The sequence below is a fragment of the Pteropus alecto genome, unplaced genomic scaffold, assembly GCF_000325575.1.
Source record: "Pteropus alecto unplaced genomic scaffold, ASM32557v1 scaffold155, whole genome shotgun sequence".
NCBI lineage: Eukaryota > Metazoa > Chordata > Mammalia > Chiroptera > Pteropodidae > Pteropus > Pteropus alecto.
The window spans coordinates 11,072,085-11,096,977 of record NW_006438113.1 but is presented as its reverse complement, the minus strand read 5'-3'; the positions used below and the strand labels follow the sequence as shown (position 1 = coordinate 11,096,977).

The window sequence follows — 24,893 nt, the reverse complement described above, 5'->3', positions numbered from 1 at the left end:
TAGGAGCAGCGGCCCATGCATGGAATTTATTGTGTGCTACTGTTTATAAAATACTCGAATAGTCCTGCACATGCATAATATTTCCAACTTAGACAGGAGACCATACAGGGTGCACTTTCTGGCAAACAAAACAATAGATGGTTCCGCTGCCTGGAGCTCTAAGTTGTATTCCAGGGCATGAGGGAAGCAGGCCACCAAAGCAAAGGGAAATACCAAACTACAGTGGCAATCAATACAGGTCAATAATTGTGAAAAATTAGCACATGGTTCCATTTAGTTTAACCAAGCAGTTCTGTAGCTATCAAAAAAATGTTCAACATGCAGTCTTGACTTTTATGCTTCCACTAACAACTGAATGATTGAACACCATTGTTGCTTCTATGCTGCATTGCTTAATCAAAAACATTTCCAGAACATATTAAAATTTCCTTTGCATCAAAACATAAAAATGATAGAAAGCCAGCAGCAAATCACCCTGGTGGCTATTTAAGCAACTTGAGTACTCACAATAAACTAAAATTTCTCATAACATCTAGGTAACCTACACATGTCGTACCTGTACATCATAGGTCTATATATTAAATATTTGCAAAATGAAAACATGCATACACAAAATACGTCAAGTTTTACAGACATGATTTGAATTAAAATTTACTTTTGACAATGTACAAACTTCTTTTAAAGTATCTTAAATGAGTAATTCTGTAATTCTTAATTTTGAAATTTTAGAGGTTTTCCTCTTAAATCTCTGGGGTGTAAATCTCAAAAGACCTGGGCAAAAAGATTTTAGATTTGTATTCAAGTAAGAGAATCTGCCTAGAAATATGTTATATATTCATAATTGAAAAATACCAAGACTATATTACAGAATTAGCCACATTTAAGAACTGTAGACCTGAGGTCATCATTTTGTATAAACGCCAACTGGGTTTCTCAGCATTTTGCTCATAATTCAATATACAGCTTAGTAACCTCAGAAATGTATTTTAAGACCATGCTAATTCATCCTTTAAAGACAATTCATGGGGGGAAAAAAGTCCATGTTAGCTCTTAGGCTTGCATTTGAAGTCATGGTTGAAAACAAAATCTAAGTCTACTGAGGGAAAAAAGAAATCTCATTTGTAAACTTAAATGTGTGAACCACAAGCATAAATGGAGGTGTAGTTGCCCTCCACTGGAAATTGCCCCAAGCCCCCTGCTCACTGCTCTCCACCTTGGCAGCGATGACCCAGTCTTATTAGATAGCACAAACATGTCCCAGGGCCCTCAAGCCTCCATCCAGAAGAGGGCTGGGGTCTCAAAAGCACAATGGTTTCTCCAAAGAGACTGTGACATTTACAGTCAGCTTGGCCGACCCCTCCAGCTCCTCGGGTGATGTGTCCATTTGGGGCTCGAGATGTGAGAGTCCCTGGGAAGCCGTGGGTCACTGGGCACTATGGTTGCCAGTCCCGTGGTTCTCAGTGGCATGTGCGGTGTTCAGAGAATTGAAACCATCTTGCTGTACAGCATCTTTCCGGGGTGGCATTCTCTCATTGATCCTATCCAAACCCTTTGCCTCTTCAAAACTGCAGATTCTATGTGGTGGAGAGAATCCTCGTATTGCTTAACAAAATGCAAATTTGATAAGTCAGTAATTGAAAAACATTTCTGAGATTTCAAAAACAATTAATGATTTTTAAAAAGAAAGAAATTAGCTCTATGTAGCAACTGTTAAATCTTACTTTAACTGAATCCTATCCCATTCTAGATATCCCTTTAAAATGTGAAATGTTTAAATTTAAAATATAAATAAGATAGCTTCATAGATGACAAGTGTTAGCATACCCTTTTAAAGAAATACAAAAATAACCTCCAGGCAATGTTCTCAGGGTCTTAGTCTGATTTCTACTGCACCAATTATCTCCTACCTCAGACCCTAAGATCATCAGTGACTATCACAATAAGGCAGCATCAAGAGTAGGGGCAAGTGAGGAGGCTAAACAAGGTTAATCCTTAACATACAAATCTGTACCAAGATATTGGGAGGAGAAAGAGGTTAAGTTAAAATTTAGCAGATCAGAATTATTTTGGAGGTCAAGGTATCATCACCCCATCACCACCAATATGAAATGAAAAAGGTGGAAAATACCTCCAGGAGTTAGATCTGTGTTTGGCTGATAGCAAAAAAATATTTATAGTTTCCATCTTAGGAGATGTTGTCTTTAATTCACTGGCCATTCAACGCATGTTCATTGGAACCCCCACCCCCGCCCCGCAAAACAAAACAAAACAAAATTATCTAGTTGTCATAGTTTCTCATTTACTTCATCTGGAATGATGCATCTTACATTATCAAAAGGTGCATAGAAAAGACCTCCATACTACTGGTTATAATCTGGTTGCTTTAATATGTGTAATCCTTGGGACTCAGAGTCTGTGCAAGTGAACCAAGTAATTGGTTGGGCAGCAAAGCAATTAGCAATGTGTAATGTGAAGCCAATACATGATATACATGAATATAATATTATCAGCAAATACTAGCCCAAACTGCAGCAAAAAAGAAAAAAAAAATCACAGTGACAGCTTCTGCACTCTCAGGCAAATTACTAAAAATGAGTAAAAACAAACAAATCTCTATCCAGAGGAGGTTTCACTTAGGAAAGAAATAATCCGAGTAGCACAGAATTGTGCAAAATATGGAATAGATCTTTATATGCAAATTTAAATGCTATGATATTATAGCATAACATGCTGCACTCTAAAGAATTCAAGACCATTAAATGCTAGTTGCATATTATACTATAAAAGGGAAATAAAACATTGTTACTATGGAAACTAGTCCTTATGATAAAAAAAAAGGAAAGAGGAATGTGACTTAAACATGATGAGTCAGTGAGTCTGATTCATCTTGGGCTGTGCAAGCTAGGAGTAAGACACACCCATAGGACATTCTCTGATGCCCACCCACACACCACAGATCTCTGCCCAGCGCAAGGACTCTGATCGTACCTTTTTCAGCCTCAATAGCCTCAACTGTGGCTGTACAGAAGTGAGCAGAGGCATGCAAAATGAATGAGAGAGATGAGAAGGGTCATATTGTACAGCAGAAAAGGCAATGATCACTTAAAATATCACAGTACCCCATACTACATCATCATTTATAATTTAACATAAATAGTACCCATATTAGAGAGCCCCATACAAATTCCCCAAATCCTGACACAGCACAGTTTAAACACAGCACTATGACAACATCACTCAGAGCACAGAACACACAGACCTACTGTAAACACAGACACCTCAGCACCCATGCAAATGCACTCCAGTATTAATTACCCATCTTGAATTCAGTATTTTGATGGCTTTAGAATTTTCCAACATGTTTATTATATCAGATCCATCACAATCACAAGGAAATTCTCTAGGGTGAAATTATGATGGTAGAATTGTAGCAGAAGAACAAACAAGACATTCTTTACTTTCATGTTTAACTGAAGTAATACTCATCACGAGTTGGTTCCCTAAGATATAAACTAGAAGAGGTCAGCAATGCTTTTCCTGTTGCTTCTGATTCATAGGGCAAAGTATAAGCTGTAAAAGTTGGTATAGCTGCAATGAAATTTAAGGGCAGTAAACTTGGTAAATTACTCTAAGTAGAAAAGGTCTGCAGCTCTGTTCTTTGTAGGTAACCTAAAAGGACCCTTCTTGTCTACTAGGAACTTCCTTTCTATTCTAACATTGGTGTTCCACTTATCTAAAGATATTAACATCTTATAGCCTTTAAAAAATCCATTTATGTTCAGTTTATCATAAACTCAAATCTGCCTCAGATACTAAACCCTGAATTCTCTAGTAAAGACAGGCTACTGAGCATCTTTTCAAACCCAGCTACCAACTAGAGAGGAGTTAAGAGACAGAAGTGAGGTCTTAAAGGCAATATATCCTAACTGTTTCATGATATGGACATATATGTATAGGTCATATAAATAAGAAATGCATTCTTGGTAAAGCTTGTCTCTGCCCCACTTAGAGAATTTCAACATATTTAGTCATACATTTTATATTCAAATATTCCTTTGGTTCATTTCTGGGTTCAAATTATAACCACTTACATTGAGAACCAGGACAAAAGACTGAAGAGGACAATAGTGCCTGACAATATGGCCAATTCCCCAGTTTACCCAAAGTGAATACTCAGAATATTTAGAACAATAATGCCCCATCTCTTCTATTTTGCTTCTCTACAATAAGGCCAATTAGAATAATTATTCTTGAAACAAACTTTTAGCAGTACATATGATTTAGAAATGATAAATTTTATCCAAAACAGTTATTAATGTGAATCTAAGACATTGATGAATTTAAGGAATTAAAGTAGCCTAAATTAGAAAAGGTTGTTGATCTCAACCAGATGGTAAAATGAATTGGAGGCCCAAAAGATGTAGGATGAACACTAAATAAGATAATTAATTTTCCTTAACTTTCGAATTATATTACAAATGAAAATATTATACTTATTGTATACCCATTGTACAAATCACCATTTAAAAAAATCTAGCCCTGTACATTTGAAAAATACTCTTGGAATTTGCCCAAATAGAAAATTGGGATAAATGACCCATCTCTACTTATCAGTCCTAGAACTACTATTCTTCAAAATGTAGACAGTTTTCTTTATAATTCAGAAACTGGGGAAAAAATAAAATGCCAATCAGAATATTTTTAAAGTGTGTGTGGTAACAGAAGTGACTTTATATGAAATATTGTATAACTTGTATTATATATGGCAATTAAAAAAAATCATGTTACCACTATAAGAATTAGTATCTATATGAGTGTACCAATAATTTAAAAGTCTAGTAATAAAATCTTCACATTATGAAAAGTGACAATATACTTTTGAAATTATTCTATGGACTTTTAATTTGATATGTAAAAGCATTTTCTAGATCAAATTATATTCTCTGTTCTTTCTTGAGGCCTCCAAATGCTCTTAGATTCTTTGCAGAATATAAAATAGTTATCAGACTCAAAACTGCATACCATGTTAAGCTCAAATGCTTAGACTTGAAAGGTGATTTGGAACTTAAACATTAATCTGGAAAGATAATTGCAAAATTCTATCTGTACTATTTTTCCTCTATTTGTTTTCAGTTTTATAGGGCATCTTGACATGGCCTTAATAAATTTGAGTATAGTGCTGGTTAAAACTGTATTCCACAATACTACACAGGATAAATGATAAAGAAAAATTTGACACTAAAATAAGAGATGTTTACATCTTTTCCCATATAGGTCTTAGTGGAGGTAGCAATATAGCTCCCAATCAAATTTCCATGAATAAAATGCATATAAAATAGGAATATCAAATCCTACTCCAATAGAGTTGTGCAGTTCTTTAAAATACTTGAAAACCAGTTCATAAATTAACTTTAAAGTTATTAAGAAGACAATTTTTTATTTTCTGACAATAGGACTGAGGTCTTAGAAAAGACTTTCTTTTTGTACTACTTAATTCTTTATTCACATCAAGAAACATGCTTACTAAAATTTAAAGTTAGATAAACTTAAGAAAACCCCACAAAGTTGAAGTTTCTGTATGAGTTTCATTATTTGTTTCAAAATTAGTTTATCTTATGCTAGGGAAATCGCTTCAACCAAATGGTCAAACCACACTATCAAGAGCCATCACTAGGGCTAGGGAGCTTATCTCTTTTCCAAATTGGACCCCTTAAGCTCAGCACTGTCCAGTAACTTGCTCTATGCTGGAAACAGACAGTCCCTTCAGTCAAGTTGTCTTTTGAACTCTCTCTGGAGTTGGGGTGATTTCAAAGTTGGAAAACTGAGCTTCAGGCTGCATGCAAATTAAGAATAGAAGTGCTGAGCTGCAAACAAAGCATGTTATTAGCAGGTGCTAATTGTGAAATCTAAAGAAAGGTTTGCTGTGGATATATCGCAAAAGTAATAATACATCCGAGGATAACTGAGAGATGATTGTAGTGTAGATTTATTTAAGCATGAGACCCTTTCAGTTTTCTTTTCCTATTCTGAACAAAAAGGAAGAAAGGTATAACATTTTTCAAGCTATTAAAATTCATCCTTTTCTATTAACACTTGCTAATTTTATTGAATGTTTAAGATCTTAATTTGTTTTAATCATATTATTTTCTAATTCTTTTTTTCTAATGTTTACAATAAGAAAAATAGAGGGCAAGGAATATAAAGAGAATAAAAGCAGATTTTTAAAAATTCAAAAACCAAACTTCATTCAGATTAAAAAACTGAAACTATAATTTCAAACACAGTTGTATTTCTCATATATGCCAGTGGTGGTAGCAGACAACACAGTAACATATAAAATAGAACATGTATAGACTATAAGTAGAAATTATTTGTCTACAGGGAAAATTCTATTTATTTAAGCATTTATTATGAGACTGAACAAAATAAAATTGTGAAAAGCCAATCTAATTTAAATTTATTCAAAAATTTAAGTTAAAACTTTCTTTTTGCTTTAAAATTTCACTAATTGTAACACCAAAAAGAAACTGGTAATCACGACTAAGGAGAACATCTGATCTGCCGCTGCCTGTTTTAATAGAGCAATAACCCTTGGAGGGCTGTCAAAAGTGCCTACAATAAAACATATAAATTAAGCTTTTGATATTACATTTTTTTGCTTTCCAAAAACTGCAAGGAAAAGAAATCTAGACTTTGAGTTACTGTGTATATAGTCTATAACATTCACAACACTCTTCTATTTAATGGGCTTTCAAAAAGTTAACCCAGTATTTACGCAAATATTTACGCCAAAAAAAGTTAGGTTTTTTTAATAAAAAATATTCAATGAGCCAGATTACAGGAATGCTTTATGTATAATTCTTTTTATTTTCATGCAAAATAAAGGCACACTTAATAACACCCTTTCAATTTTGACTTACAGGATTTAAATTCAACCTCTTATAACAATGACTTACATCTAATGTTACATTCATGTTCAGAATGCACAAAGTGCAGCAACAAATGCAGCAAACCTCAAAAAAAGGTGCTACAAAGTTGCTTCTACATCAAAAAACACACAAGTGTCTGAAAGAGTAATTTAACATACTTTTACAGACATACAGCTAACCTACAGAAAGACAGACAGATTTAGGAAAGCAGCTACATCTGCAGAGGAAGGAAACAGCATGTTACAGACAATCAATTATACATAGAACATTTGACAAACACCACAGAAAACAAATTTTGGCATCATTTACCAGGATACAAAACCTTGCACAAATCTTTTGGCAAGTAAGTGCATAAGTAATGTTCTGGGGCCCAAGCAGATTGTTAATTCTAAAATTAACTATTTGATAATAGAAGCATTGTCTAATACAATTACATAAATTAAAAAAATAAGGAACTTGGAATTACATTTCCATTTTAGTAATATGATATGGTATATCTTTGATTCACATTCTGAAACTGGGGCTTTTAAAAGAAAAAGGTGCATTAGACAAACGAATAAATATTTCAGACATTATGATATGAGCTGCTCCCATATCATTTCACAAAAAGCTGACAGACTGACCATTATTTTCAATTGAAACGAATACCCGTTCTATCAATTTTCTGCCCTGGTCAGATTATTAATCAGACACTACCTATCATATAGTATTCTTTCTGCCTGTGTCAGCTGCTGAGACAGGAACTAAAAAGCAGAAGGAATTCCCTGCATGCATTATGTGTACTGTTAGCAAAAGAGTGAGGTGTGCCCCAGTCCATCTGAGGCACAGCAAGTTGCATAACATCATTACCACTTTGCAGGGTCTGCCGTCCTCCAGCCAACACTCCACTAGGCAACATCCCTGTGGGAGTCAGGCCCTTGAGTGTCAGCACACTTTCACTCTCCTCCCTGTAGCAGAGAGATATAACAAACATAAGAGACTTCCAAGAAGTACTTAGCTTAAAAGAGGAGATGGGTCCAGATGTAGGCCATGTATATCATTTATGATATGCATTGCTATTACCATATTTTCCTTAATTCCAAGATATAGATTTTTCCATATTCTAAATGTTTCAGACATGAGGGTTACCTTATAATTGAGACATATATTGTTTTTCCTGAAAAGTTTAATATATGGTGGGATTCATCATCAATGGGCATTATACATTTAAGAAAATACGGTATTTTATATGCTTTAAAGTTCAAATGTCTGATGTAATCACTTTTGCAAATGAATTTTTAAAGACTGATCCATTCATGTACACCTGTAAGCCTGGTCTTCCTGAATTAATCTCAGGAAGACAATTTGTGGCTCCAGCGAAAGAGAGTTCCTAAACAGATGCCCTCTAAAAAGTGCCCTCTTCTTATCCTGTTCTAATTTTCAATGTGTAGATTTAGTAATTTCATCACAGAAGGACAAGAGACACCAAAGGTGAGCGATAATAATCACAAGGGTCAAAAACCTTAGTTTCGAAGGGACTTGTGTTCCCCTCTTCAATATGTAAATGTATAACTAACTTCTTTATAGGAAGAATGCTACTACAGTGCTTTTAGATGTCAAACAGGCTACTGCTTGTAACAAAATACAATAAAAGTAATTTCTATAAAACAAATATTCAGAAAAATGTATCATTACCTGAGAACAGAGAAGACCCTTGCCATCTTGCCAATTGCTCGAATTTTGTTTCTTATGATTTCTTTCCGGGCTGCAGCTGAACCTACTTTCAATGGAATAAATAGAAAGAAAGACTCAAGTTTAGGGCATTCATGCCTGCATTATTCTTTTAGCCTGTTTCATACTCATCTGAACCACCGCCAAGCCCCCTGCCACCAGCGCACATGGAAGAGACTAAGATGAAGTCATGCCAAAAAGCTTCTCACTCCTTCAATGTTTAACTCAGCACTGGTCTAATACTGAGATCTGATACAGATACAAAAGAAAAGTAATCTACAAACTATGACTCTCACACTACTAATCCGTAAAACGGCAATGGGAAAGAAACTAAAGCCCAGCTGAATCACAAACCAGAGGATGAAGTAATAACAACAACTATCCTAGAGTTTTAAATTCTCATGAGATGATGACATGCAAACTAATAGATAAGAATTGGTAACAGCCTATATAGTCTTCTGTTTAACTATTATAAAAGCCTTTGACATGCAGGCGGGAAATATATCATCATACTATGACAAAATAAGCTCCCTTGCTGTCTAAAAACAGTGGTATGAAGCGACTACTGTGCAGGTAACCCAGAACTATGCACAACCTCATGGACTAGGTATCCCCTGTGGTCATGCAAATATATACAAGCTCTTACATCCCTAGGTGATTATGACACAAGGATAGTGAGCAATAAGAAAAGACTCCTTAAAAAACATGGCTAAAATTTAGATCACTAATGCTTCATTTCTAAAGGGTTAGCTGTGCTACCTATGACTGATACAGAAGAGAATATACCAAAATAACTGGATCTTTGGCTGACGAAACACTGAAAGGTTCTATCTTCCTTCCCTTGGCTACCAGAAAGAACAATAACAACCTCATCAGTCTTGTCATCTCATATATAGCAACTAGAATCATTCTGAACCCAAGAGTGTGCTGCTGTAGAACTGTGCTTCAATGTGATGAAAACACACATATGGAAGCATCATGGTTGCGAAGGTTAAGGAAAAGCTAAAGACACTAGATCAATAGGGGCTTTAGGTATACAGAGATCTGAACAACCACCGTCTTCTGGGCTAGAACATTTCATTTAAAATTCAAGCATCCCACAAATACATATAATTAACAACTAAGAAGATGACTGGACCTTCCTGCAAGGAAACAGAAAAAGAAATCCAATTTCAAAGATGAAAACAAAAAACATATTTTAGAGAAAATAGGCTCCACAACCATGTTTATGGTGCTCTTAAGGGTAATATTATGAGCACTGAAGCTACAGCTTTTACAAGTCAAAAACTATGCAGGTACTCCAGCACTACACAAGTATTTTTAAGATGTTAAAAAAATTACTAGAAGTCTCAGAATCATAGAATATTAGAATTTGAAGAGACATTAAGAGATAGTGCAAAGTTCAATCTCCTCATTTTATAGACAAAGTTCACTAAGTGTCTTGTGTAAGGACATAAAGTCTGATCCTCTTCAAATAATAGGTCATTTTGGACATTCTGTTTTGAAATAGAATTTTTTTAAATAGGAGAGGAGTACAGGGATGGGGGAAGATGGCTGTAATGAGGTATATTCATATTTTCAGTCTTAATTTATATATCTGTAAAACTGAATGATATGTAAACAATACTGATTTCAAATTTAAAAATTCATTGGAATATAAAAACAGTACAAATCAGGATTTTAAATCAGTCTACAAACATGTCATGCATAATATTAAAGTAAATGTCCACAGTAAAATTACTTTGGGGAATAAGACAGACAATCAAACACCCCTAATCATGCAGGGAAAAGTACAAAACATTACAAATAAGTAAAAGAATGAAATTTAAAAACAAGAGGAATGAAAAAGAGGGAAAATATTTCCATGCACAGAAAGACAGATATCTTGGAATATGACTTCCAAAAACATCAAATTCTAACTTAGATAAAACTTAAACTAAATTTGCACAAGGCCCAAGAGGACTCTGCATAAACAGTACTCAACGAATGTGCTAACTTACATGGATATGAGGATAACTTATGAAGTCATATTTCAAAACAATGTTACTCTGTCTGGTCTGTACCTTTTTTATTGCCATATATGAGCCGTTCTTCAGATGGAGAGTCCAGAAAAAAGGAAGTGAATGATGGAGAAAAGGTGGTTGAGACAAATAAAAAGATAGAGATTTAACTTGGCAGTGGTACTGAAGAATGAATGTAGAAAGAAAGAGAGAAAAATGAAGGCCCTTATATTTGAAATTTGAAAAATGTAGTACTGTAGGATCTGGCGAATAAAAGAAGGATGCCACTGTGTAAAGCTCTAAAGGAAAGATTTCTTAAAAGATATGTGTTCAGAAGAAATTATAGAAAGAATGACTATAATATTTAATGAAAGCAGACAAATTAGGGACAGAAAAATACACGTGAAAAACACATAAGACTGATAAAAGACTGTGCTAACAACAATCGCACATTATACTGATATCCCTAAGGAAGTATGTCACCCATGGAAGTATGTTAAGTGAAAGGTAATGACACAAATGAGGTACAAACTCATGTGGTTCTTCAGGATACCAACATCTGCAAAAATCTGTAGTTTATACAGAGAAATGTTGGTAACTTTATAAACTACCTCAATGGAAAATCTCATCCACTCCCAATAAAGGAAAGGCTAAGCCTCCCACAGTCCATAATAACAAGGGCACAGAATTTCCTGAATCTGAATTGCAGAACTTTTGCACATACTCAGGAGCAACAGCATGTACCTTCTGTTCCTAATAGAACCTGAGAGTTTGAGGAATTTTTTTTTGCAGAAACAGCAACAGATTGTTTCAAATCAGCAGAGATGTTTCATTTGGGCTTTCCATGTCTTCTATTTTAATGCTGAGATACGTGATTCCATTATAGGAAATGCAAAGTTTTAGTTTAGTAAAACTACAGCACGTAGATTACGTATTTCCTTTATCAAACTCAAGATAAAAAAATTATCTGAAATAGTGTGCATTCTAAATATCACAGAAATCAAGTGTTCAAATATTTTTTCTTTAATTAAATAAATACCTCTAAAAGAAATTCTTGTGCATTTATACATGTAACATGTTTATCTATTCTCCTTTAAAAATAACCTCACACATACAAAACCAAAGACCATCACTTAAGAAGAGAAACTTATTCCTTTACTCGATTTCAAACTTAAATATAGAAAAACTACTCTTTCCTTCCTAATCACCAACCTTGCTCTCTCCCTTTCCCCACAGACAAGCTAAACCCTTATTCTGCCTCCACAGCAATACTTGCCCCACCAAATTTTCTTTCTAAGTCAGATTTCTCCCCAGGCCCAGTCCATAGGATGGTTTCACTGGTGAGAAGGAAAAGGAGGAGAGGACATAAGGCATGCTATCACGGTGAAAGGAAAGGAGAAAAGATGAACAGAGTTAAAGGGAAGAAATAAGGGAATATGAATAAGGAAGGGAAATAAACCTAGTTCCAGTAGCTCTTTTCCCTGCCCTATCCTAGTATCTATCCTAATTTCCGCCCTTTTACCTCCATTCCTCTATGTTCTTTCTCTCTTAAACCACTCTCATTCCTCCATGCAAACTCCCAGACCCATATTCTTAAAATTTTCTTGGAGTCCCAGCTCCTAATACTTGATAGTATAAAGGTGAAGAAATGAAGAACTCAGTGTTTTTTCCCATAGAAACACTGTCATAAATGGTGCTCCCGATTTAAATTATTTAAGAGTGGGAAAGAAATTTCATCCTATTTCCTCAATCTATGGATGAGAACATCCTGAGAAATTAGCTATCTTTTCCAAGATTACATGGCTAGTTATAATGGTAGCTCCAAGATACCTGAATCATTGACCCTGTCCACTAAATTGCATTGCCTCATTAAGATTAATCATTAATCTTTAATGATTAAATGTGATTCATCTCTGGAACATAATGATATAACAAGTGAATAAATAAGTATAATTTATCATTGATAGGAAAAATATTGATAAGACACATTAAATCTCATTATAAGGAATATAATGACATTTTATATTTATTCCTGGTTGAATCCCAAAAAATGATTCTATGTCTATATTCATATAAATCATAGATATCTAAACCAAGTACTATATTAGACTTACTAAGGAAATTTTTTCCTTCTTATTAGAGGAAGAGGACTAAAGCACTACCTATCACCACTCCTATTTATCACATTGTCAGCAATATTGATATAAATTTCTAAAGAATAAAAAGAAATTATAAGTAAAAATATAAAAAATAAATAATAATATCAGCCTCATGCAAATGATATATTTTCAAGTTAAGGAAAACAAAATAAAAATTACTGTAGGAAATAATTTTTCTGATCTAAGTTATTGAACATAAGATAAACCCACAAATATATAATTACTTTATATACAGAAAATATGTTGAGATACCAGTTATAATAATAATATAAAATACTAAAGTATTAATTTAACTCGGTAATAACAGAATTTTTAAAGAAAAACTAACTTAAATGGACTAATTATATATATATTAAACAGAATAATTATAGTAAATGAACTAATTATATAGAGCAAGAGATCTTGATCTTAGTTTAGAAAACTAAATATTATATTTTAAAAAATTCCAAGATTTAGATATAGATTTAATGTAACACTAATAAGAACTCCGATATTTCTCAGAATCTGAAAAATTAACAGAAAATGTATCTGAAAACATTAGTGGGCTATGTATCAAACATTATTTCAGTCGTTATATCAATATCTATATTATAAAGTAGGTACTATTATCTTCATTTTGAAGATAAGAAAACTGAGGCTCAGTAAGGTTAAGTAACTTGCCTGAGACTACATAGTTATTTTAAGGAACTAGAATCTGAACCCAGACCTAGTCTTAGAGAGGTGGTAGCAGAACAGGGAAAAGAAATATTTAATTAACACTATTTTAAAATTTTATGGAAAAGACAGATATATTAGAACTAAAAACTTCTACACAAACATGAAAAGGAGAATTAAAATAAGGGAAAATAAATATTATTCATTAAAGCTTATTACTCAAACCAAAAAAAGAACTGATATAATTTATTTCAGTTAACAAAACTACAAGCCAGAGTAAAAGCACATCTCTGCCTGCCACCAACAGATGGCAATAAGAAGACACTTGTACACAATCACTTTGTAATTTGAACAAATAGGCTTACAACAGGGTTTAAGAATAAAACCTGTTTGTAAGTAGAAAAATATCTAAATAGTTTTTACTTAGATTTTACTTGATAAGTGGTCAGTTAAAATGGATAGCTTACACAGTTGGAAAAGTAAAGTAATTTTTTCCTTAGCATCGCTGAAATCAAGGAAATGTAAATTAAACCAACTGTAATTTACTACTGGATAGCCACCAAGCAAAATAAGTAAAAATCACCAAAACTCAATGAGGTGGGCCTGTGGAGAAATAGGTCTATAGATTAATTGCTGGAAGCACTTCATCTTGGTCCAGTTCTTTTGCAAAGTAATCTGGTAGTTCATAGCTAAAATAATGAAGCTAAAATTTATATTCTTTAACTCTATAGTTCTCTTCAAGAAATTTATTCCAAAAAGGAAAATAAAAACTTGTACAAATATGCTTATTGCATGCTATTCATAATAAGGAAAATTTAAAGCCACCCAAATGCCAAATAATATGAAACAAACTATGAAAATTATTATATATTAATACACTTAGAAATACGTAGCTATTAAATTTTACCAATATGTAAACCATGTTTAATACATGGAAACATATGTATACTGACTAACTATGAAAACTGCTACAACAAAGGTGTGAGAGGCATATGGAAGGAAATAGTTTTCAGTTCACAAGTTGTTTACATCCTTGTTTACTCAACTAAATTTAAACAAATATTTAAATTTAAAAGTTTTAAATAAAAAGTTCAAAACAACAATAAAAAGGATTTTGTTTCTATGGTATTAATTTATACTATACATGCACATTAGGTACATAGGCTGGTTAGCTTACATAAAAACTAACAACTACATATAACCTTGTTTCTACAGAAAAAAATGCTTTCTGAATCTCAAACTAAACTAACAAGTGGTTTCTTAGAACACAACCATTCATAAGTTGGGACAGCCTACTTTGGTTTTTGAAAGGAAGAAGTAACAATAACACTGGGGGTTTAAGTATGCTTCTGATGCACTAAGAATTCTGTACCAATGAAATAACCATTTTTATCCTTCCTTCTCTAAGCAGTGTCTATATTCATGAAGAACCACATCCTTTTAAACCATCAATTTTCCTTTCCTTCTGATCTTTCTTCCAAATTTCCCCTTCCCCAAATTCATCATCTTCCCCATACCAACAGAAAAACAAAATAAAATCACTAAAATTATTTTAAAATCTTAAAATAAATATCTGAAAAAGTGCCTTGTCACTTATCGAATAACAGTCATTTGAAAACAATGACTATGTTTTGCAAGAGTGTGTACTGAAGCTGGGAAGTTATAATACATTTCACAATAAAAAATAGTAAAATGAATAATCATACCATCAAACTGGTCTTCACCTTCAGTCATCAGTTCATCATCGGAGCAAATACTCAGAACATTAACCAACATTTCTGTCACTATTCCAAAAACAAAAAACAAAAAAAAGTTATATGTTAGCTGCCCATATTCAACTATCTGTATATATAGCAACTATTCATATAAGTGGTCGGGTGATTTTTAACCCAAGAAGACTAACACATTCTGATAGCAGAAATGATGGAATTAAAAGATACAAAGGTTTCACAATAAAATAAATTCAACATTTAACAAGTCTGAGAGAGATTCTTTATGGAATAAGTTTTCTGGTCTCTCAGAAAAAAAATGAAGCCCTACAGAGATAAGAAAAGAGATGAAAAACACCTACATATATATATTTAAATTCTTCATATCTGAATATAGCATTAATGAGTAAGAAAAAAAATCATGGCACAATTCCACTATTGCAAAAAAGCTCCAGAACTGAATATTTTAAAGACTGGCCCCAGTAACTCTCTGAAACTTAATTAAGATTGCTAATGACTATCTAACAACCTAAACCCATGGTTCTTTCTTAGACTTAATCCACCTTTACCATTCTCTATATCTTTCCCTTCTCTTTTCCCTTGGTTTCCAGGATTCTACTCATGGTTTTCCTACTTTTTAAACCATTTTCCCCAAAATTTAGATATTCTGAAGATTCTCTATGCAGTACTGATTTTTTTTACATGCTCAAATTTCTTGGTGATCCCATCCATTCCTATATAAAGTATCACCTTTTTGAAGATGATTCCAAATTCTATTATCACCAGTCTTGACCTCTCTTTTCAAAGTCTGTATTTCCTTGCTGGTTTTGATCAGCAACCATTTTCAACTATTTGTATACTGTCTGTTTCCTCTACTAAAATGAAAGCTTCATGAGTGCAGAATGTTGTTTTGTTTGCCATTGTATTCCCCAGAGCCTAGTATAATGCCTGGCACATGACAGGCATCCAACAAATATCTGACAAATGAGTAAAATAAAAAAGAAAATTTCAATTAATAAATAAAAATGCCTGGATGTTCTGATGACACCTAGAAATGAACACATCCAAAAGAAAATTCATCATCATCCCTATTATTCCTCCTATAAACATATTCATAGTGAAGCACATGTCAGACACTGTGCTAAAGCTCTGGGATTTGGAAATAAAAGGTCCAGTCACAACTCTCCAAAAGCTTACTAACTACTGAAGGACACACAAGCACACACACACACACACACAAGTGATGAGCACTATGCTGTAAGTATGCACAGGTATGTAAAAGATCTGGGAAAAGGAAGGCAGAGGAATCACGAAGTAGGAGTTTGCCAGGTAGAAATGACAGATGAGGCATTCTATAAATAAAAGTTAGAAAGAGAATGAAGTAGTCATATAGATCAATGAAACAGAATTGAGAGTCCAGAAATAAAACCTCACATTTAAGGTCAACTGATTTTCAACAGGAGTGCCAAAACAATTCAGTGGGGGAAAGAATAGTCTTTTTGAGAAATGGTAGTGGAAAACTGGATATCCATATGCAAAGGAAAGAAGTTGGACCACCCCCACTTCACAACATATACAAAAATTAACTGAAAATGGATCAAAGACCTAAATGTTAAGAGCTAAAACTATAAACTCTTAGAAGACAGAGAGGTAAATCTTGGATTAGGCAATGGTTTCGAAGGATACCATCCAGAAAGTAAAAAGACAATCTATAAAACAGGAGAAAATATTTGCAAATCAAATATCTAATAAAGGACTTGTATCTAGAATATATAAAGAACTCTTACAACGCAATAATAAAAAGATAACCCATTTAAAACTGAATAAAGAATTTAAATAAACATTTCTTTAAAGAAGATATGCAAATGGCCAGTAAGTACATGAAAATACACTCAACATCATCATTCATTAGGGAAATGCAAATCAAAACTACAATGACAACTTCATTCCAATATGATAGCTATAATAACAAGAATTGGCAAAGATATGAAAAAATTGGGACTGATGTACACTGCACAGCTGCCTTGGACAACAGTTTGGCGGATCCTGAAAAGGTTAAACATAGTTATCATATGATCCAGTAATTCTACTCATAGTTCTATACCTAAGAAAAATGAAAAAGTATGTCTACACAAAAATTTGTACACAAATGTTTGTCGCAGCATTATTCGTAACAGTCAAAAAGTAGAAACTAAATATCCACCAACAGATGAATGGATAAACAAAAGGTAGTATGTCCATACAACAGAATATTACTTGGTCCCCAAAAGGAATAAAGTACTGATTCATGCTACTACATGCATGAACCCTGAACACATTATAGAAAGAAGCCAGTCATAAGAGACCACATTTTATGATTCCATTTATGTAAAATGTCCAGAATAGGCAAATCTATGAAGAAAAGGGATTAGTGGTTGCCTATTAGTGGTTGCAAGGAGGGGCGGGCATGAGGAGTGACTATTAAGAGACATAAGGTTTCTTTTGGGAGGATTATGAAAATGTTTCAAAATTGATTGTACTGCACAACTCTGACTATACCAAAAACCACCAAACTGTCCAATTTAAATAGGTTAATTGTACAGTATGTGAATTATATCTCAATAAAGCTGTTACGAAAAAAACAAAAAGAATGAAGGCATGATACTTCAAGAGCACAACATACCAAGGAAATTGGCTGTGCTGTGTTAGACAATATGAAAGAGAAAGTGAGGATGGTCCAAAAACCATGTGTGACAGGTTAAGGTTTATCTTGAAGGCTACCAGAAACCTTTCATTGATACTAAATAGTAGCTTTTAAGTATATAGTACTTTTCATCCAGAGGCTTAGCTGTGAAGAAAAGGCAAGAGAGTAACATCATAAGAGTAGCTAGCCAAAGAAAGATACCAGGTGGAGGAAATTTTTTAAATTTAAATATCAGACAAATTGAAATAATGTATACAAGAGTTTAGTAGAGAAAGTTTGAAGATATAGAGGACCTAACTGATGAAGCAAGGTTCCTAAAAAAGCAGAAGGATAAATGAATCCAGGGACAAGACAAGAATTCAAGATGAGTTCAGCTTATAAAACAGAAAAACAGTAAGTAGAGAAAGCTCCCACGAATGGTATGCGTTTTCTCTGAGAGTGAGGCAAGTGGCTGGAAAAAGAAAGTGTTTGGAAAAAAAAAGGATGAAAATTTAGACTATCCTAAAGGAAATGGGAGACGAAGCAGACCAGTGACATAAAGGATGCTGGGTACTATTGAGAGCCCAGCTAATGCTAGAAATCAAATATTTTGATGTATAAATATCTCTAGCAATACTCCATACCTTGGCTGTAAGAATGGAGAAAATGGATAGCTGGACTTTGCTGGAGGTGAGTTATAGGACTAATAACGCAGAAAAACGAGAGAGAAAGGAGTTTGAGGGTATGTTAAGAAGAGAGACAAGGAGAGGTCTGACTAATAAGAAAATGACATAGTCAAAGGCCTAGCGATTCCAATGACGATGAAGAGCAGCTAAAACCAGAGTGAGGGCTCGATAGAATGACAGTGGTTTTCATCTGAGGGTGTTAATGGCACTATCATTACCAGACTCAAAACATCCAACCATTCCCTCACCTTAAACATGCAATCCTTGTTAAGTCTCACTTATTCTACTTCTATAGTTCTTGTGGTTCTCGCCTGCTCTCCTAACCCTACCACAGCTTCATTATGTTTCCATTTGACTCTTGATACAGCTTCACAAAAGGTCTCCCAACCCACAGCCTTCCTTCCAGTCCTTTCACCACAGTAGTTTTCCTAATGACTATCATCGTCATATTCTCTTTCAGTTGCTTCCCACCATTTATCAAAGTTCCAAATTCTCTGTGTGGTGATCAAGATACTCACAATCTAAACATGACTTAAATTTTCATTCTTTTTCTACTCCTATCCTTCCTACATCTTACTCGCTAATCAATTGAACCCCTTAACATTTGTCAGTGACCTTCTGCTTTCTTGCTTTCAGACTGGGGCTTGACAAGTTCTCTTACCGAGAATTCCTGTGCACTATCTACCAGCACAATTCTACCATTCTTCAAGCCCTAGTTCAAATGCTACTTTAATCCCTCTGACAGATATAATCTCTCTTAATTCCTATAAAACTATGCTTATCTGAGAGTGATTATTACATTATATTTTATCATTTATGTAGCTTAAGTCCATTATTAATCTGCAAAGACCCATATCTTATTTGTATTTTTATATCCTAAGTACCGTGAATAAAATACACTTAAAAAAAATCTAGTAAATGAATAAATCTTATAGGTATGACTTTCTAAGAAGATCACACCATATTGGAACCTCTAGAAGAGAGGTTCTTAAATTGGGACCAATAAACCTGAGGAGGTTAACCAACTGAATTCAGATCTTTGAGTGCCCTGAAAATGTTATATGTATGTACAAATGTAAATGTATTTGTACATGAATTTTCCTGGGGCAAAAGTTCATAACTTTCATCAGATTCATAACTTTCATCAGGGTTTTGTATTAAGAGATTAACGTTTTTGTGTAGTTACTTTAATTAAAAGTAGAGTCCTTACTTTTAGAGATTCATTTAAAACATTTATAGGTACAAAAAAAATAGCTGAGACTTGACTTAAAGTGTGGGGTGTGGGGGTTGGGATCAGTGGATGGGGATATAAATGACACAGTATTGGCCATGACTTGATAATAATTGTTGAAGCTGAGTAATTAGTACATAGGAATTCATCCTATTATTCACTCTACCTTTGTATATATTGGAAATTTTCCAATATAAGTTTTTCTTTAAGGAAACAAAAATCCCCCAGAAGGTTAAAAAACATTGTTTTCATCTAACTTTAAAATTAAACCAGCCTCTCAGGAAGGCTCTGGCTCTGGTTAGTTTCTTCTGAGGAACTGGATCAGAGTCAAACTGGCTTTTTTGAAGTAGAACAAATGAGATATCATTTGCTGCTTTTCACACCAAAAGAAAATTTTCATTAGAATCAAGAAGTAGTCAGACTATCTAAAGTTAACATGTACTAAAATGGAAAAGTATGCAACAAGTCTGAGAAAATTTTCTTACTGCACTGAACATTGTTTAGGATTCTATTTGCATATAATGTTCAAATCTGGGCTTCGGTTTTAGAAAGATGTAATTTAGAGAAGATCCATAGAAAAACAATAAAAATGGTCAAAAGGTTTGAATACTTTCTCACCTTATAATAGATAATTTAGAATGGCAAAAGATCACTTAGTAGCAGATTTCAAATGCAAGAATGCTGATACAAAACTACTGTTCTCCATCTTCACTTAAGAGAAATCCACAGAAAGTAGATAAATTTTCTCATCTTTCAAAAGGAATTAGACTACATGATTGTTAAGCTCACCATGAGCTCTAAAATTTTGTGATGTCCTGGTTTTTGAAAAGTGCATTAAGCATTATTCACAGTGGACAGGACACGGAAGCAACTGAAGTGTCCTACGATAGATGATTAGCTAAAGAAGCTGCGGTACATATATATAATGGAATATTACTCAGCCATAAGAAGAGATGAAATACTGCCATTTGCGACAACATGGATGGACCTCAAGATAATCATGCTAAGCAAAATAAGCCAGACAGAAAAAGTTGAATATCATTTACATGTGGGATATAAACCTAAAAGCAACAAATGAGCAGGACAAACAGAGTCTCATGGATATGGACTATAGACTAGTGGTTATTAGTAGGGTGGGGGAGGAGGGGAGAGGTAGACAGGGTAAGGGGGGTCAAATGCAGGGAGAGGAGGGAGGGTGAAGTGGGTAAAGGGGATCAAATATACGGTAGCTAAAGGAAACTGGACTTTGGGTGGTAAACACACAATATACAGATGTCAAATGATAATGTACACCTGAAAATTATATAATTGTATTAACCAATCTTACCCCAATAAACTTAATAAAAATAAATAAATTTTTAAAAAGGTGCATTAGTTGAGAAAAAAAACTATTATCTCTATTTCTTTCTTTGTTTAAACACTCATAGCATAAACATTTAAATTAGATACAATTAAATATTACCTTATTGGGGAAGCATCAGAGAATCAAATTAGAATCTATGAAATATCCATCTTCCTCCTACTGTTATCCTCCCTGTTCGCTCCACCCCCCGCTCCACTCATATTACATTAAAATAGTTGAGCTGCAGTATAGCCTGGAGGTAGAAGAATGAGCAAGATGAATTCTTAATTCTCTTTAGCCTGATGATGCTATGATTGAACTATTTTCATATACCAAAGATAGAAGGTTATAAGTGTAATGCATCCCTTGCACCTAAGCCCTTTACTTGCCCCCTTCTCAAATGCTAAAGTGGGTAACTCTATCTCCATATTAACTTTGTGTTGACCTACTGAGTAAATGACAACTGAAGCCAATCTAAAAAAAAACCTATTTAACATGCACAGTTTAAGTATTAACTCTGAATTTTAGAACCAAAAATTGCCTTGGCAGAAGTAACATTTCAAACAGAAAGAAACATTTTGTAACATGGAAGAGGTGAGAAAAAATAAGGAGGGATATAGAACAAAATGTTTTACAATCATGTCTGTATTCTCAAACTCTTATTTTCCACATATGGAAACTAAGGCATTGCCTTGTAGAAAAATTAACACCAAATTGGAAAAGAATGTGATAAAGTAAGGAAATCCTAAGAATTCTACAGAACTAGAACAAAACACAGAAACAAAATTTCATAAATAGCATTTATGTTCTCTTTAAAAACTATTAAGTATATACTAATAAGTATCTTTCTAAATTATTAGAAAAGCATTACCACTAAAATTACATACATATTTTTTATATAGGAGAGGAAATGTCAGATTAGAATGTGAATTTCTCTTTACCATTTTTCTGAGTACAGAACTACTATAAAATGACTAGCATTGCCCCAACCGAGGTCTATTAAATTATCCCATAAATTGCTGTGACATCCCCCAATATTGGTGTTAAAACACACAACAGTGTCCAATACAAAGCAAAGCTATCCTTCTAACCTTCATAAAAGATTTAAGCTAAAGAAAAAAAGAAAACTCAACAGCTGAAGACAACATCAGGCTATTTATAAGTTGTCTCCCAGTCCCCCAGATACAATCACATGGGGGCTGTAAACAGCTAACTAAAATATCTTTGAGGCTCTCAGATCCACACCCACTGACACAAGTAGAGCTGTACCCACAGTGAAACTAGATTTCAGCTTCCTTTAGCAAGTAGGTGCCTGTGATAGTAAACTGGAGTAAATGTAACAGTAATAAAACAATTTTTTAAAAATAAAAATCATACCTTTCTCTCCAACAAATGGTAAAGACCATGTGAAGACATCCATAAAATTGGGCAACCAGTAAGGATGTGGAGAACAGTTAAATTGTCGAATATTCATCACATTATTTTCATACTTTAATACAGCAGCTGCAAGATAAGTTTGAATGTCAATGTAACAATTTGTCTTTAGCTCCAAATGTCTAAAACACATAAAAGCAGAAAAATATCTTTTTAACTGGGTAGGGAATTCAAGGGGTGAGTGGAATGAGGGCTAGTAGAGGGAGGTAGGAACTAATTTTAGTAATAACACACTTTTTGTTTTCTAACAAACTTTTATGTAGAGCATCGTCAAAGCTTCATGTTATTATTAATCAAACTTCTAGATTCTTTCCAGAATGTTTTACTTTATGATCCAATGATAAATACACACTTTTATTAAATCCAAAATTGTGAAAACTCAATTTTTAAAGGAAACACAGAATGGCAATGAACAATTTTCTAGGTTTAAAAGTTCATAAAAGTTGGAAGAATTTAAGAGTCTTTTTTAGTTGCAGGTAACCTAAATGGTAATAAAGAAAAACCAAACCAAATACGCCCCCCCCAAAAAACAGAAAAAACAAAAAAAGAAAAAAACCAATGTAGAATATTTTATTTAAAAATGTATGAATGTATTTATTTCATTTAATATGGAAAATCAAGTGAAACTACTAAAAAATATTTTACTTCATTTAGGAAAAAAACATCCATTAAAACACCAAAAGAGAAAATATAACCAAATAACCCATACCCATCTCAATTTCAGATATCTTTCTAATGTTTCAGTATGTTGATATAAATAATATCTTAAATTAACTGACATAAGTTTCAGTCACTGGTTATATTATTTTATGGAATACTAGGTTAGAGAGTGCTAGATTCTAATCTAAGCTATGACAGGTACTAGCTGTGCAATACTTGGTAAATTATTTAACTAATCTGTTTCTCATTTATAAAATAGGACTAATATGTTCACCCCACCTACTTCAGAAGTTTGTTTTAAGATCAGAGAATGCATTTTGCATGAAAACATGTAAAAATGTAAAATGCTCTGCAGATATAATAACTATGTGGTTGGTTACTTCTCTTTTTCATTTTAATGAAAAGTACTGAAATGTAGCTGTTAAATTCCAAGATTTGAGATTCTGGCTAATATAGGGTCACAAGTAATATGCCTGTTCTTTTACAAAATTCCCATGAAATAAAAGTATCTTAAATTTAGCCTCAGAAATTATAGGCTGATACCAAGCTTTCAGCTTTAAAAAAACTAGAGAATCTAGAAAATTGTCTTACATATAGAATGAAACAATACAAACATACTCATACCACAGAAGCACTCAAATCATTAACACTATGTACAGACTCAGAACTACAAAAAGACATTTGATTCTGACAAGACAGATTCAATAGTGTGAGTTTCTATTCTGAGTACTAAGAAAATTGATCCTTAACCTCCTGAGTCAAACAAAGGACAACTAGTAAGGCAGTAATCAACTGAGCACTGAACTCTAGCTAGCCCGTTTAATGCTGAAAGGGGAGGTCACAGTTGAGATGAATGAGAGCACGGTAGAGAGTTAAATGTAGCACTTGAGTCTGTTCTTGAGAATGCAGTCAAAACTCAGTTACATTTCCCCTCAAAAATGAAGCCGTATCTCATCAGGTAACTTTACAGAAGTTTAAAAATTTATAAACCAAAACAAAATTTAAAAGAATATTTTAGCATTGGCGTAATACTTAAAGGCTGTACTGATACTAGCTTCTGAAGATTAGCCAGTTAACATTAGTATTATGCTTCTTTTGGTAATTAACATAGTATTATGTTCTTACAGCATATTTTGTGTCAAAGTTATTATATAGCATGCTACTGCTTGACCTCAGGCGAATGTTTTAATTGTTTAACCATCACTTCCAATCATCCAAAGAACTCTTATTCTGCTCCTCTTTTGAACTCACACCACAACCCATATTTAGCAATGACCTCATTATCTCTCTAAATATACTTTTAAAAGTCTGTTCTTTCATCCTGGCACATCCACTCCAGTCTGAGCCTTGAGACTATGGCACAGTCAACTGAATTCCAGACAAGTCAAAACAGAATAGGCTGAAAATGTGAACTACAAAAACATACTCAAGCTTATCTTCAATGTTCTTGGCACACACTTAACTAGATTAAGATCCTTTGGTATTATCTGTCAATAAGCTATGTTCGAAGTTAAATGAAACCCAATTACTATAATACACACCCCATCAAATTTAAAGGGAAGGAGGGGGAATGGAAACCAATGGAACAGAAGGTAAAGAAAAAAGATAAAAGAAAAAAAAGAAGAAAGAACAGTAAAAAGAAAGAAAAGGGAAGAACATATGCCTGAAAGGAGGTGAGAGCGAATTAATCAAAGAAGGCTCAACTACAAATCTTGAT

At 33.6% G+C, this 24,893-nt stretch overlaps 1 protein-coding gene across 4 annotated transcripts in view; it reads right to left on the bottom strand.

The window, feature by feature from the left end:
• The window catches only part of PPP3CB (protein phosphatase 3 catalytic subunit beta), a 43,590-nt gene continuing 18,697 nt past the window's right edge, over nt 1–24,893 (bottom strand). The window contains exons 9-14 of one of the 4 annotated variants that reach the window (XM_006915515.3): nt 22,460–22,585; nt 15,159–15,236; nt 8,604–8,688; nt 7,779–7,876; nt 2,989–3,018; nt 1–1,602 (exon numbers count right to left, since the gene is read on the bottom strand). In XM_006915515.3, coding sequence (XP_006915577.1) covers nt 1,424–1,602; nt 2,989–3,018; nt 7,779–7,876; nt 8,604–8,688; nt 15,159–15,236; nt 22,460–22,585 — 596 coding nt within the window. In that variant the 3' untranslated portion in view covers nt 1–1,423. The remainder of the gene's footprint in view (nt 1,603–2,988; nt 3,019–7,778; nt 7,877–8,603; nt 8,689–15,158; nt 15,237–22,459; nt 22,586–24,893) is intronic. The other 3 variants (XM_015592259.2, XM_015592260.2, XM_015592261.2) reach the window with 3 other exon arrangements.